Source organism: Manihot esculenta, chromosome 8 (assembly GCF_001659605.2).
Source record: "Manihot esculenta cultivar AM560-2 chromosome 8, M.esculenta_v8, whole genome shotgun sequence".
In the NCBI taxonomy this organism is placed as follows: domain Eukaryota; kingdom Viridiplantae; phylum Streptophyta; class Magnoliopsida; order Malpighiales; family Euphorbiaceae; genus Manihot; species Manihot esculenta.
The window spans coordinates 38,049,848-38,066,285 of record NC_035168.2 but is presented as its reverse complement, the minus strand read 5'-3'; the positions used below and the strand labels follow the sequence as shown (position 1 = coordinate 38,066,285).

At 33.1% G+C, this 16,438-nt stretch overlaps 2 protein-coding genes across 2 annotated transcripts; both read right to left on the bottom strand.

Annotated features, from left to right (window-relative positions):
• Positions 1 to 4,270: 4,270 nt before the first annotated feature.
• Positions 4,271 to 5,237, bottom strand: LOC110621407 (germin-like protein subfamily 1 member 13). The gene is made up of 2 exons (XM_021765688.2): positions 5,058 to 5,237; positions 4,271 to 4,969 (listed from the first exon to the last, which is right to left on the bottom strand). The coding sequence occupies exons 1-2, from the start codon at positions 5,176 to 5,178 to the stop codon at positions 4,425 to 4,427; spliced, it is 666 nt and encodes a 221-aa protein (XP_021621380.1). The 5' UTR covers positions 5,179 to 5,237; the 3' UTR covers positions 4,271 to 4,424.
• Positions 5,238 to 11,102: 5,865 nt separating this feature from the next.
• Positions 11,103 to 12,179, bottom strand: LOC110621403 (germin-like protein subfamily 1 member 13). The gene is made up of 2 exons (XM_021765682.2): positions 12,026 to 12,179; positions 11,103 to 11,875 (listed from the first exon to the last, which is right to left on the bottom strand). Exons 1-2 carry the CDS (start codon positions 12,144 to 12,146, stop codon positions 11,331 to 11,333), a joined length of 666 nt encoding a protein of 221 aa, XP_021621374.1. The 5' UTR covers positions 12,147 to 12,179; the 3' UTR covers positions 11,103 to 11,330.
• Between the last annotated feature and the right edge of the window lie 4,259 nt (positions 12,180 to 16,438).

Below are 16,438 nucleotides of genomic sequence, written 5' to 3'. Positions count from 1 at the left end.
CCCAAGTCTGGATTTATCTGGAAAGGATGGGCTGGTGCTACAGGTGGAACAAAAGGTGGAGCTGCAGGTGCAACTGCAGGTGCAACTGCAGGTGCTGAAGGAAATGATGGTGTAGTCGGATATGCCCCTAATTCAACACCATGAGAGACAGATTCTCCATGTCCTTCTCGGCTCTCAGATAACTCATGATCTGCCACCCCTTCAAGAGGCAGAGGTGCAACTGTAGGATCCCTAGGAGGTCGACCAATATCAGCTAATCTAGCTGTACGAACACCACGGCCCCGACTTCTATTACCTACTCTGGGCGGCATTGTCCTACAAACGGAAAAGAAATACGAAAAGAATGATCAGAATATAATAAAAAAAATACCAACTCGAGGAAAGTCTACAGAATCTATAAACCTAGGCTCTGATACCAAAAATTGTCACACCCATTCTCCAATCTGTAGAGACGGATATGACCAGGAAAACTGACAGAGTTCCCCCTAATATTTATACATATGAACACATATAACCTGCTATAATTTCAAATTATAAAACATTCAGGAGAGGATTGATAGCTGGACTAGTCAATCCCTAATATATTTACAATAAACAAAATACATTCTTCACTGGGCTGTACAATCTATACATGATCTATCAAAAGTACAAAAAAGAAATGACAAAAGGCCTAGGTTTGGTCCGACCTCCTCTAGACTCTGAGTGGACGATATGGAAGGAATGACAAACTAGGAAATGAGGACTGCTGAGCAGATCACCCAAAAGGAACTGAAATATTAAAAGAAATATAAGGGGTGAGTACAAACTACTCAGTGAGCGGATAAATAAATAACAAAGGGAAAAGATAAGTTTAGGTAATTAATAGTACCAAATATTTAGCTAAAATAAGTCAGCTGAATAAATACAATTTAATTCAATCAATATAAAATAAATTGTGAAAAATAAAATCTGCATACACTCATAATATGTTCCTGCAGATAATGCTAGCATCTCAGGTGTAATAACATAATAACAGCCTGAGAGCAATGCTGGCATCTTAGACTCTATAATGACAAGTTTGGCCTAAGAGCAAATAAAATACTGGTCATACACATGTGCAGAGCTACCCCCAAAGGGTGACCACCTGACATACGCCCCAAAAGCTATTTGTATATCAAGCGCTGTCCCAAAGACAGTATAAATATATATCATGCTGAAAATAAATCACCTGTCATCAATGTGTTATCTGTTCGGTGCATATACAGAGTGTAATCGGCTATTTATTCAGCAGTGCTTTAAATTAAATTGTCATTGATTCAAGAAATATAAAATAACTTTATCCTTTCCCATTTTAAATAAACAAAATAACATATACACATATAAATACATTTAAGAAAAATATCAATGTTATATATTTATCCACTCACCAGAATACTTGGGACAAAAGACTTAAGTCGCAGGAGGACCCTTAGTATCTATCCTGGAAGCTGGATCCTCTCCTAGAATTAAAAAGAAAATAAAATAATATATCAAATAATAAAAAAAATGCTCTAGAACAATAATATAAAACGTAAAATACGAAATTTTAAATACATTTATATATATATTTTTAAAAAAAATTTCGGCAGTATTTCGGCATAGTTAGTCCTCTCAAAAATACTCAAACTCAACAAAAATACTCAATAAACTGTAAATATTATTTAAATCAACCTATAAAAATCATTAATCCCAAAAATAAATATAAAACCCCATTGATTGGATCTAATTAAAATATAACCCATTTTTATCCTCAAATCACAAAAATCACTATTAAAAGGTAAAGAAAATAAATTATATCGTAAAAATTGAATAAAAGGGATAAAACTCACCTATCCAAATTTTGGAACCTCTGGAATAAATTATTGAAATTTTTAAGCAGAATATATGTTTAATCAGGATTTAGCTGAAGGATCTTAGAAGTTTATGGGTTGAGGGGAGGAGATTTGGATTAAAGAAAAAGGAATTTGTTTTTTTTTTTTTAAACCAGAGCAGGGGGGAGAACTGTGGTTTCGGGAATGTTTTGGGACATTCCCGAAACCAGAGCTTAAAAGCTCTTTTCTTTTTTTTTTTTTTTTTTTTTTTTATATGGGCTGGGCTTGGGCCTGATATAAATTGTTTACAAGGAATTTGATGGCTGCTAAAAAATTATTTTTTAATCTAACAATAATATTAGGTATGTACAATATAATAAGGGAAAGTGATGGAATTTGAAAGAGTTTAATTAGTTGGTTATCCTTTTAAAACTATGTATTGAACAAGTCCTCTGTGGAGAAATGGTAAAAAGATGGCCTTATTTCAGTAATTGTACAACTGAATAGAAACATATATAGTATAACATCCCATTTTAAAATAACTTGAAAATTTTCAAGTATCTAATTCTGCTTACGATAATAATTAATAAATAAAATATAATAGTAAAGTCTTAAACTATAGCTGTTAAAAATTTATTTTTCAAATTTAAGTATAATCTAATCCGAGATTTATTCCGTAGTTTTTCGTAGAGACATGATAATAGAATGGGCTTATTCTAGTAATTTTACAACTGAATGGAGAACATGTATAGTATAACATTTTATTTTATAAAATCAAAAAATTTTCACATTTACTCGCTAAACTATATATACAGTGAAGATGATGGAAAATAATTTATCTAAAATAAATTTATTATATTCTTTTTTATTTGTCTCAAATTATAGATAAAAAAGTAAATTTATTTAAATTTATTGCTTTCACTATATTAATTTGAAAATAATTAAAAATCTTATATATATATTTTGCATTATATATGTAGTGGGTGTATAAAGGAAAGCAATCTTGTTTAAAAAGAAAAAAAAAAAGGCAACTCAATAATTTCCAAGAAGTGGTTGGGTCAGACAATGGCACAATAGTCTGAGATGAGTTGGTGATTTGAATGGTTCAAGCTTGGCCATGGAGACGCAGCAGATATATAACCCAGATAGTAACTCTACAGTGGCGTCTGAAATGGTAAGATTTTGGAGTTTGAATCTTAATTTAAATTTAATTAAAAAACAGACAGTGTCTAATTTCATTCGGTTGGACAAATGTCTACATCTTATGTTAGTTAATAATGCCTGCTCGACAATGTCTCTTATTATTATTATTATTATGATTTTTATTTTAATATTTTAATAGAAGCAGAAGGTCTTATAAATATTTTTATAATTTGCAACAACTATCCAATCAAGTTTCTTAATTACTGGATTCTAACCAAGTAAGCTCATGTTCCATTTTCCACGTCTGCAGCATTTAATTAACTTTATATATATATATATATGTTATGTTAAGCTTATCACATATTATTAATAAACTATTTAAAAAAATGGAAAAGAGGTAAACCTCAAGCAATTACTAGTATAGAGTTGTAACCTCTAAATTCATACAATTCACATTACTAATAAGAGATTCATACATAAGGAATGTGTATATGTTTATACATAAGGAAGAGAAATTATTTATTAATGAACATTTAAAAAAAATAAATAAATAAATAAAACTTTGCAGGGATAAGCCCTGATCATCAATCTTACCAATATATCTAATCTAGGATAAGTATGCATGGCAGTTGAAAAACCTTGGAAATTTACATGACACAAAAACAAACTAAAGTAAAATCCACATAATCAAGAACATATCAGATCTACCAAGAGATTACACGAACAGGGGCTGTAGACAATCACTGAAAAGATAAAGACAAGGCAAGCACACGGACAATCCCATATTGTAGGGTAGGAAATAATATAACATAACAGCTCTACTTTTAAACCAAACCCTAGCTAAGTCAACCAGAAAAAAGCTCCCAAAATAAGGATGCAGATGATGCGGAAACATTGCCAAATCCAGGGATGTGATGCCGCAGGAATCCAATCCAACAATAGCAGGCTAGCTAGAGATTGGGTAAAGACTCACTACGTAACGAAGCCATTAGGACCAGAAATTCCCTAGACACCACCATAGGAAGAACACTTAGGCTGCTGATAATTGAATTAATAGTAGATGAAAATCGTTTTGTAATCTCAAGTTTTTCTTTTATTTTTAGCAATATCAAGCAGACAAATAAAACGATTAAACTTAAATAAGAATGGAAATAATATTTTGAGTTTTAGATAATCTGATTCGATTGTTAATATTAATTTAATAATTCTCTCTCTTATTATTATTTTTTTTAAGTGTTTCCCCAATATTTCAAGTAAACTGCAACTGCTGGATCCGAAACGAATACATAAAGAAGGCATATCCAAAAGTCTCTTTATTGAATTATTATAAGAACACCAAGAATACACACATTTGCATATAACTAGAATATGCTTGCTCAATTATTGGAGACAAGTGCATGAAACATAACATTATTTTAAAACAATGAGCAGCATTGACTTCAAATGGTTGTTTTATGTGGTCGCAAACAGTTTCTGCAGTTTTTCTACCGTATAATTATCCAATTGGAAAGCCTTAGCTAGAACATCAGGATTAATGGGTGGATTAGGCCCGAAGATTGCATTTGCTATGGTGATGACGCCTGGGTTTTGGCTGCTTAAACCTGCAAACGCAACTGCATTCGTCTTTGCAATATTAAATTGAAAGTGGATGAGACCAATTGGGAAGACAAAAACATCTCCTGGGTATAAAACTTTGGTGAATAAGCGATTGGGGTTGGATGTGACAAAGCCAACATAAAGAGTGCCTTCCACCACTACAAGGATTTCTGTGGCACGAGGGTGAATGTGGGGAGGATTTAAGCCACCATAGGGAGCAAAGTCCAATCGAGCAAGAGAAATACCAAGAGTATTAAGTCCTGGAATTTTGTCAACGTTTATGAGGGTGACATTTGATCCAACTCGGTTTCCTGTAAATGCTGGAATATTGAGTCCCGAAATAGAGAAATCACCAGCTACAGTGAGATTTGGGTTCTTGCAGAACTTCCCATTAACAAACACTGCATTAATATATAAAAAGTTAGTATTAGTATCCATTGGACTTGCAAATAACAAAATAAGAAAAAAGATTAATATTTTGATGTATACCAGCATTCTTAGGTTCAGGAATTGCAACACAAAAGTCCTGGAGAGGGCTAGGGTCAGAGGCTGAGGCAAAAGAGAAAGCCAAAGCCAAAGCCAATGGGACAAGGAAATGAAAGGCCTTCATTTTATGAGAACTTTCTGTAGCTAGGCTTTAGTTGTTGAGCTGAAGGTGTGAAAAATCTTGAAAGAATAGATGAGTATTTATAGAGAAAGCCTCTCGAATTTTTGCCTATTTTCTATTTCATCAATTCTTCTATAAGATGCTTGTTGAGTGATCAACTGTTTTTAATCATTACATCATCCCTCCTGGACTGGTTCAACACTAAAAACTGTTTCAAGCTTATGTTAGTTTTATTTTATTTTATATTTAATGAAGGAAAATAAAAGCAAAAAAACTAACCATGATCAAGGCTAGTTCAACACTGCTTAATTTTATATAAAAAAAAGTGTGGAATTATTTATTTTATCAAATATTGTTAATTAGTGTTATTGTATTAAGAGATAGTTATTGCATTAAGAAATCCTTGCATTATTATCAAGCACACCAGTCCAGTCTAATGGCGATGGAAATTAAATTATTAAGAAAAACCAAATATTCAAGATTTGTTGGTTTTTGTTGCCTTTCTATTATGGCCTCCTAACTGTATTTAATTTCTTTATTCAAATAACAACGAACTCCACCAACCCACCAAAATGTGCATAGATTTCTTAGATTTTTGTATTTATTAATTATATTATTATTATATTTTTAGTTTTGTTTGAAATAAAAATTTTATAAAAATTGAATTTAATTCTATTAATTTTTTTATTTAGAATAATTTTTTTTTAATTTTCAAAATTTTTATTTTATTTTTTTAAAAAATAAAATCATGTATAATTTTATAAAAATTCATTTAAAATTCATTTATTAAGTTCAGAATTAAATTTTATTTAGGTATTTTCAAAATAAAATAGAAAAATGAGAATCAAAATCCTGCGTAGCTATAAATGGATGTATAAGCACATGAAGAGTGGTTGGATTAATTCCTGAAATGGATGGGGCAACTTGAGCTGACTATTTTAGCATTGGACTTAACCGCTCATCATTACTTTATATTACAACTAGTATTAGGATATATACAAGGACAATAATGAACCCTTAATTAATCATAATTATTCATACAACTGTTGTGTGTGAATTTCATTGGGTCTCTCAAGCTTAGGGCTTCCATGCATTTATATTTTATGTTAATAAATTATTGTCCTGTAAAAAAATCACAAAGTCAACAGTTTAATAGAAGATTATATATATATATATATATCTCGACTAGCGCCTAATCCAGAATTTTTTTTTTTCCTTAACTTAATTTAGAACTTAATTTAAATATATTATATATATAAATTGATGTGGTCAAAATAGAGTTATACTGTGATTGGTTAATTCTTGGTTGGAGATTATAACAGTCACTCCAACGCTCAAGTCAATAAGTTAAAGAAAATAGCGTTCAACAGTTATTTCAACGCTCAAGTCAATAAGCTAAAGAAAACGGTGAGCATAAAAAATTGCTTAGAATTCAGGAGTAATTGTGTAAGAGAATGTGTACCTTGATTTATACGATTATTAGCTTTTATATTGTAAAAAAAAAAATAGAGTTAATTATGATAATCTCCTGAAAGTGTAGTTGATATCGGCTAATTAATAAGGAATCCATGATTATAGGCGTAATAGTAATCTGTTGGATTGTAACCGTTAATAATAACATCTCATGGAGTTTCGCCCTGTATTTGAGAGCGCGAGTCTTAACAAAAAATTGAGTTCTGAAGCATCTGGGCCTCTTTTTCTCTCGGTGGGAATAAGTATCACCTAATTAGACTATTGCCACGTGGCCATGTCTTCGAGTGTCAGCACATGGCCTACTTTAGATGATTGTATAATATCAAAAGTCCCCGCTGTTTTTCGATTCTTTATATTTGAAAGTGATAATTATATTCACGATCTAGGGCATATAGCCTGACTAGATTAGTTTTCCATGCTCGTATTGCTTTGCGCGATAATTGCCCTGTCTTGTAATTTTCATTTTTAATGAGAAATCTTTCCTTCTATATTCTTTGTCATTATTTTCGCTAAGTGTTTATATGCTTATTACTCAACCGTAACTCTCATCCGACTATAGCCAAATAAGATTTTGAATAATCTTTATAAAAAATTTGTAAAGTGTTAATACCTGACCAAACACTTGGCAGTCTCTGCTTTTTGCCATAAGATAATATTAAACTTTTCAATAGGACTTACCCCCGACTTGTGACTCGCCTGGTGAATACTCCATCGCGGCTATGAAATAAATAGCTTAGAACAAATAAAAAATTGAACTTCACACTCGGTCATGATAACAACTTAAAGATTTTTATTAATCAAGACTGACACTGGTCGTTAGCCTGACGAATAGTCGCCTTGTGGTCTTTTTTAGCAGAAATTTGTCTTTATCTTTTGGGAAGAACCTAGAAGACTCCCTAGTGGTTACCCGTCTTAAGCACTTTTCAGCAGAAATTTACCTTTATCTTTTGGGACTAACACTTGAAGACTCACCTAGCGGTTATTCGCCTTGTGGTATTCTTAGCAGAAATTTGACTGTCTTCTTGGGATTAACACTCGATCGCGTGGTATGGCGAATACGCACCTTTGTGGCTTGGCATAAAATGTCTTATCTACCGAGACTAATACCTGAATTATACCCTGGTGAAACCCGCCTTGTGGCCTGACATAAGATGCTTTGTTTAGTGAAACTAACTCTCGGATTATGGCCTGATAGAACTCACCTTGTGGCCTTGGCATTAGATGCCTTCTTTAACAAGACTAACACTCGGATTATGGCCTAACGGAACCTGTCTTGTGGCTTGGGCATCAGATATCTTGTTTAAAGGGACTAACACTCAGATTATGGCCTGAAGAAACCCGTCTTGTGGTCTTGACATCAGATGTCTTATTTAGCATGACTAACACCCAAATTATGACCTGGCAGAACCCACCTTGTAGTCTAGCATAATATGCCTTATTTAGTGGGACTAACACTCGAATTATGGCCTGGCATAAGATGTCTTGTTTAGCGAGACTAACACTTAGATTATGGCCTGTTGGAACCCGCCTTGTGGTATGGATATCAGATACATTGTTTAGTGGGACTAACACTCGGATTATGGCCTGACGGAACCCGCCTTGTGGTCTTGGTATTAGATGTCTTGTTTAGTGGGATTAACACCCGAATTATGGTATTAAATTGTGTAAAGTTCTAGATTGAACCTAAGCTCAGATGTTGATACTATTTCTGAGCTAAACCTATGAGTGTTGATAGAAATACTCGGCACAACACAAAATCGTTGACATCTTGAAGCTATATTGTCATCTTAAAGATCTCCATGCGATTTTTAGGATCTGTTGTTCCGTCGTATTTATCCAAATTTGAGAGTTTGAACTTGCAGGAAAAGTCTCTGCTAAGATTTCTTCTGACAGAGGCGAGGCATCGTCCAACCTATAATCCTTCTCCTGCTCCTTCTGGTACCTATGCACGGCCCGTGTTAATTTCCAATCAACATCCTTAGGAGTCTCGTCCAATGACTCCTTTTCCTTCAACTTTGCCTTCCTCTTAGATTGCGTTTGAATTTTCTTTGTTCAAGTCCTTGGGTGTCGATGGAAGCTTTCTCATTTATTCTGGAAGCCATAAATGAGGTCTCCTCCCAAACCTTATACTGCTCGAGAGTAGTCTGCAACCTTTTAATATATTGGAGTATTTGCTCGTTATTCAGATTGTTGAGATCTACCTCGTTGACCATAGAGAGTGTGTTTTGTCCACTGCCAAGAGTGAAAGAAATGATAGCGCCTCTATTGGTAGCAGCCTTAGAAATAGCTCATGAATTATCAACTATCTCGAGAAAGGAAGGAATAAAAGATTTTTTTTTTTTTTTGAAAGAAAAGGAATAAGAGACTAGTTTTAAATCAAATGAACAAAGAGAATTCAATAGATTTTTTGACACCAGAACCAAATAATATGGTCGAAATGAAGTTGTGTCGTGATTGGTCAATCCTGCAAGAAAGAGAATGTGAGGTGGTTGGCACTTACGGCAGCTACTCCGACTGATAGAGGATCATTAGCTTTTATACTATAAGAAGATGGAGTCAATTATAATAATCTCCTGAAAATTTGGTTGGTGCCGACTAATTGATAGGGGATACATAATTATAGGTGTAATAGGAATCTACTGGATAGTAGCCGTTAACGGTAACTTTCTATGGAGTCTTGCCCTATAGTTGAGTGAACGAGTCTTAACGAAGAGCTGAGTCCTGAAGTATCTGGGTCTTCTTTTCCTTCGGTGGGATTGAGTTTCATCTTATCAGATCATTGCCACGTAATCCTATTATCGAATGTCAGTACATGACCTACTTTGAGCAATTATTGTGTAATATCAAAAATCTTTCATGGTCCTTTACTTGTTTAAGCCATAATTACTGGATATAGTTAGTACAGCTAAATGATCACATCTCAATTCCACATTTAAAGTTTACGAGAAAATCTGAAAGGCTATGTCTTTTGATCTCCTAAAATGTGTGTCTATCGCTTATAAAATATATATGTTGTCTTAATAACTATTATGAACAGTTCTGTTCTAAAATTATGTCTTTTGACTTGATAATATTATAAAATTTTATATCTCAAAAGACATGTCTATTAGCTTGATAACTATTATAAAACAGTTGTGTCTAAATTAAAACTATAAATACATGTATTGATTAAATCATTTTTATAGCCTATTTTTATGAATATTTATCTTCCATTTACTACTTATCTTTCCTTAGGCACTCAAAATACTTTTTATTTTATTTATAAGTGAATTTCTATAGTTGTATAGAATTTCACTGGAGTTTTGTGTCAATTCTGAGAAAAATCTGTCATATTCCCAAATAGTACACAGTGGAACATAATTTCTTAAAGATCAGTGGTCACAAAATATAAAATATTTTTTTATTATTTTTATTATTTGTTTTAAGATAAATCTTTTTATTTATTTACTTAATTAATTAATAAAAAATATGATTTCTTTACCACGTTTGTTTTGGTTACTACACCTGTTTAATAATTTTCTGAATCAAGTATTTTTTTTAAAAAAAAAATAACCTGTCATATTTAATTGAGTGAAAATTAAATAGATTTTTTTTTATTATATCAACAATATAAATTTAGATATCGACCAGAATGATTGGTCGATTCCAACCAAATTAAAAAATTAAAAATTAAAATCATTATTTTTCTCAATTAAGTAAGAGAATGTTCATTTTTCAACATCTAGGTAAAGTTTTCTTTTATGATAAAAAAATGATAAGTACATTTTACAATTTATTTTTTAGCAAGAGCGAGCTGAATAATATGATTTAAGTCTTTGGATTAAACTAAGTTATCTTGCCACGTGGTTATTAAACTAAATTAATTTATATTTGTTTATAGCTATAAGTAAATAAGGATAATTAAAAATTAAATCATGGACGTTGATGCTGCACGAACCCAATCCAACAATTGCAGGCTAGAGATTCACTTCAAAGAGAGGAACGACGTCATTAGGGAGAGAAATTCCCTGCTGCAACAACTATCGAAATCGAGTTTCTTTTACGTATTAATTAAATACTGAATTCTAACCGCATATTCCATTTTCCTCGTCTTCAGCATCTAATTAACCTTTTTTTTATATTATGTTAAGTTTATCACGTTATTAATAAATTAAATGAATATTCAGAAAAAAAAAAAAAAAGGATTAGCTGGGATAAATCCCGATAATCAACTTTTCAATAATCAATATGAATTAACAGTAGATGAAAAATTTTAGTAATATCAAGTTTATCGTTTCTCTTTTAATAATTTTAAAAATATAAATAAAAAAATTAAACTCAAATCAAAACTATAAGAATCATTTGATTCTTAAATAATCTGGTTGGATTATTCTCATACACTTTTTTTTCAGTGTTTCAGCCAATGACATTTTAAATAAACTGCAAAATCTAAAATAAATATACTTAAATATATATGGCACACCCAAAAAGCTCTTTATTGAATTGTGATAGACATATCAAGAATACATTTAACAGAAAAGATACTTATTCAATTATTGGAAACATAAACATCGCATATAACTAAACACAAATAATTTTTATTTAGATTGAGTTTATATGGACTCATAATATAAATATATAAGGTATTTCACTATTTATTTATATCATGAGTTCACATGAATTTGGTTTATATAAATATTATTTTACGCGTTTGCAAATAGTTTCTGCAGTTTTTCTACTGTATAATTATCCAATTGGAAGGCCTTAGCTAGAACATCAGGATTAATGGGTGGATTAGGCCCGAAGACTGCATTTGCTATGGTGATGACGCCTGGGTTTTGGCTGCTTAGACCAGCAAAGGCAACTGCATTCGTCTTTGCAATGTTAAACTGGAAGTGGATGAGACCAATTGGAAATACAAAAACATCTCCTGGGTATAAGACTTTGGTGAACAAACGATTGGGGTTGGATGTGACAAAGCCAACATAAAGGGTGCCCTCCACAACTACAAGGATCTCTGTGGCACGAGGGTGAGTGTGGGGAGGGTTTAAGCCACCATTGGGAGCAAAGTCTAACCGAGCGAGAGAAATACCAAGAGTGTTAAGTCCTGGTATTTTATCAACGTTTACGAGGGTGACATTTGATCCAACTCGGTTTCCTGTAAATGCTGGAATATTGAGTCCCGAAATAGAGAAATCACCGGCTACAGTAAGGTTTGGGTTCTTGCAGAACTTTCCATTAACAAACACTGCATTAATATATAAAAAATTAGCATCAGTATCCATTGGAGATGCAAATAACAAAATAAGAAAAAAGATATCTACAGAGGAATACTATGCTTTATAGGATTAAATACTGTGACATAAACGTTAAAAAAAACAAAACTTGATATGTATACCAGCATTCTCGGGTTCGGGGGTTGCAACACAGAAGTCCTGGAGAGGGCTAGGGTCAAAGGCAGAGGCAAAAGAGAGAGCCAAAGCAAAAGCCAATAACCCAAGGAAGTGAAAGCTCTTCATTTTGTGACTACTTTCTCTAGCTAGGCTTTAGTTGTTGGGCTGAAGATGTGAAAAATGTTGAATGAATAGATGAGTATTTATAGGTGAAAGTCGGCTATTTTCTATTTCACCAATTCTTCTTTAAGAAGCTTGTTGAATGATCAACCTTCATTACATCATCCCTCCTGGACTGGTTCAACAATTCAACTCTCTCAAGCTTATGCCAGAGTTTAATTTTTTATTTTGATATTTTATTGAAGTAAAATAACAGCAGAAAAAGTAAACATAATCAAGGCTGGTTCAACATTCTGAGTTTTAGGCTCAAAGATCTTTAGGGACTTGTATAATAATTTTCATATTTACCTAAATATAATTTGTACGTAAATGAGTAAATCTTAAAAAAAGTATAATTATTTTTGTATAAATATTCCTAATCTATTGACTTATTATTGTACCTTTATTAAAAACTTATTATCATATCAAATAAGTATTTTATATGATACAATAATTATACCTAATAATAACTAAATTTCTAAAATTTATCTGTTTTTTTTTTTTCTTTTCTACGGCGGTTTCTATATATATGCCCAGTTTAATTTTTATATTCAAATAACAAAGAATTCCCTATCAACTCACCAATTTAAAATGCATATATAGATTTCTATATTTTTTCTAGATATTTTTAATTTATTAATTATAATTAATTTAAATTGAATATTCTTTTCATAATTAAATTTTATTTAAGTATTTTTTAAAAATAAAATAGAAAAATGAGAATCAAAATCCTGTCTAGCTATAAATGGATGTATAAGGAGGAGTGGCTGGATTACTGAAATGGATGGGATAACTTGAGCTGACTATTCTGGCATTGGAATCACCCACTCATTGCTTTATATTATAACTAGGAATAGGAATATATAAGAACAATAATGAACCCTTAATTAATCATAATTATTCATAAATGAAATTTTCATAATGATCACCTTCTTCATTGAAATGTATTATTTTCTCTACTGTATTTTTTATTTCATTGGGTATCTTAAGGTTAGGCTTCCATGCATTTATATTTTATTTTAATAGATTATTGTCTTGTCAAAAATTCAATGTCCCAAAATCATAAACAAAAAATCACAAAGTTGACCATTTAAACAGAACATGAAATATAATATATATCTCGAATAGCAACTAAACCTAATCCAGAACTTCCTTTTTTTTTTCTTTGTCTTGACCTAATCCAGAACTTACTTTGGACATATTATACATATAATCCTACGTGGTCCTTTACTTATTAATCCATAAATCTCTTTGTTTATTTACTTAATTAATCCATCAAGAATATGATACTAGACATGCTTGGAGAATTAGTTTTTGGTAATTTCTAGTGTTGATGAAATTAGGCTAATGACATTATCAGAACGATACCGTATTGTGGCTTGCAGAAAACCTATAAGAAAATAAGCGTGAAGTAATGATGGGTGTCCACGGTAACCATTTCAACACTCAAGTTAGTACTTTGAAAAATAGAGAGAATAGGTGACTTCAGAGTTTTAGTAGTATTAGAGATAGCGTATTTTTATCTCTATGATCATTCCCCTTTTATACTGTAAGAAAATAAAGATAAATATAGTATTCATTGAAGATCTGGCAATGATATGGCCGATTACTTGATAAGGGACATCGCTAGCTAATAAGTTGATAATTCTGCAATCTTAGGTGAAATGGAAATGTGTCTGATAAAGATAATTCTGTGTCATGACTCGGTCTATCAGGAGAGGGTGAGTCATGACGGCAATCCAGATCTCCCTTTATTCAGGCAAGACCATATTTTTCACTTATTAGATCATGACTATGTAATTCTGTCTTGTGGTGACAGATCATAACTTATTTTGGATGGATGTCATGTAACATCAGAGGTCCCTCAACTAGTCTTTATTTCTTCATATTCGAAGGGGACATCTTTTATCGAGATTCGAGACACATGACCTCTCGAGATTGGCTCCTTGCTACTCACGTCATTTCGCCTACTGATTCTTTTAATTGCTGCTGCAATGTTTATAGTGTCGTATTTAATAACTGCCATTGAAACCACCTTTATAAAGGTCCATTGTCTTCTCCAAGCATCATTTTTGCATTTTTCTGCAACTTCTTTTTCAGAGGAATTCACTCTACAACTTCCTTTCTGTTAAAGACCTTACCTAATTTACGGTAACTTTGTTGTCCTTTTGATAAGGATAGGAGCACATGTTCCTCTCCTAGTGGGGACTTTATTTCCAGCTCCTCCTCTAATGGCCCCATTCGAGTGCCAGCCCCTATTGTTCCATTAAGGGAGACCTTTAAGAACGAGGGTGGCTCTCTTAGTGATATCCCGTCCATCTTCTCAAATGGCGACTTAGATCGTTTGTATGACACCTATCACATTCCTTAGGATCCTTTTTGAATTTTTGCTCCTTCTCCCTGCATTCATGTTAACGATTTGATTATTGCTATCAACACTATCATGGTATTCTAGTAATAGTTGAAGGCGGGTCTCCATTTCCCTTTAGACTCCTTCTTTGTAGAGATCTTGGTTTCACAAGCTTTTTGTTGCTCAGCTTCATTCTAATAGCTAGAAAATCTTAGTAGCCTTTTGGTTTGTGTGTTTTAATAATCACATTGGACCTAGCGTAACACTTTTCTCCTAACTATACCAACTGGGTATTCATAAGAATGAGGAGTTCTTGTACTTTAGCAGTTGAAAGTACTTGAATGTTTTTTATCTGATACCTTCTTCTTTAAAATGGTAGAAAAATAAGTTTTTTGTCCTCCATCATCGTACTCTAGGGGGTTTCGGACGCATTCAAACTAGTTGGCACTATTGGGTAGAGCTGAAGAATGATGGGGTCTGCACGAGGAAAGAGGAAGACGAGGCTTTAGCTTTCCTTATAACAATGTCTAAAGCCTCAAGGAAGATTAATATTACTCATTCGGTGAGGAACGCCATCTTGTCCTGGCAAGGTCATCTGCCGGCAAGCCAGACCTGCACTCTTCACCCGCCCATCCTTCTCGAAAGCATACCCCTACCTCAGGATCAGAATACTTATCTTTTAATCAATTTTATTTTTTGAACTGACTATCTTACTTACTTTTACTTTTATTTACAGATATGGAAGAGTCAAGCAGATTCGTCAAAGCGGTACGTCCTGCTCGAAAGGGTAAGGTTGTTGCTGATGAGGTTGCTAGTCCCCTTGCTAAACGTGCTCGCCTTTTGAAGGAGATGATTGTACTTCCCCCTTCCCCTTTCCAACCTATAGTTGAGGAGTTGACACCCTTTCAGGTTGAATCTTTAGTCCCGGGTGTAACGACCCGGAAACCGGACCGCTACTGGCGCTAGGATCTAGATCAACTTAAGGTCGCCGGGACCCGTAGCAAGCCTACTATACATCCTGTGTACCTGATAAAATCCCATACATGATCATACATTTTCATAAAAACTTTAAACTTTTCTTTTACCAAGCCTGACCTGTGCATTCATCATAACTGTGAATATAAAAACCTCATACTAGAGCCCTCATCAAATGCTCTAATAGGGTCAACATTTCATACATCAAGCTTGGTTCACCATAACTCATCATTAAAACATTTACATCAAGATCATGCACAACAGGGATTAACCATAAACATTAGGGCTAAGTACAATATTAATCCTCATTACATTACTTTACTTTACATTACATCATCTTACATTTCATTACTTTACATTACATCATCTTACATTTCATTACTTTACATGTCCACTAAAACTCTATTACATAGACTATACCATAACCTTGCAGACTTTCCCATAACTATCTGTGCTCCTGCAAACCTGGGGGTTAGGGGAGAGGGGTGAGCTTCAATAGCCCAATGAGCAGAACTATAAAAATATTTAAATAAACATATGCTATCATGAAATGTGTCACATCACGGATGGACTGACCCAAAAATTCCTCTACTCTGTGCTCGGCCCTCAGTGGAGCTCCTCAGGACTTCTGTTACATACATAAGCTCTGTGCCCGGCCCTCAGTGGGGCTCCTCAGGACTTCTTTACATATCATAATATCTAGAGGGCTAATGGGTCGTCTTGTTGTCCATCCACACCCATAATGAATAATGCAATGCGGCATATTCATGGATTCTAATACAAACAACCTATTACATATCATGATGCATGAACATGCTTAAAACATTTGCTTTCTTGAAATAAAGGATTAGTTTAGTTCCACTCACCTCTGACTGACTCTGAACTATCTCTAAAGCAGCTGTCTCACTGCTGATCACCTCGGTTCCTCAGGTCC

Coding starts and splice junctions, on each gene's coding strand:
- LOC110621403 (XM_021765682.2), bottom strand. CDS start 12,146: ATGAAGAGCTTTCACTTCCTTGGGTTATTGGCTTTTGCTTTGGCTCTC. Junction 11,876..12,025: donor CCCCGAACCCGAGAATGCTG/GTATACATATCA, acceptor ATATTAATGCAG/TGTTTGTTAATGGAAAGTTC.
- LOC110621407 (XM_021765688.2), bottom strand. CDS start 5,178: ATGAAGGCCTTTCATTTCCTTGTCCCATTGGCTTTGGCTTTGGCTTTC. Junction 4,970..5,057: donor TCCTGAACCTAAGAATGCTG/GTATACATCAAA, acceptor ATATTAATGCAG/TGTTTGTTAATGGGAAGTTC.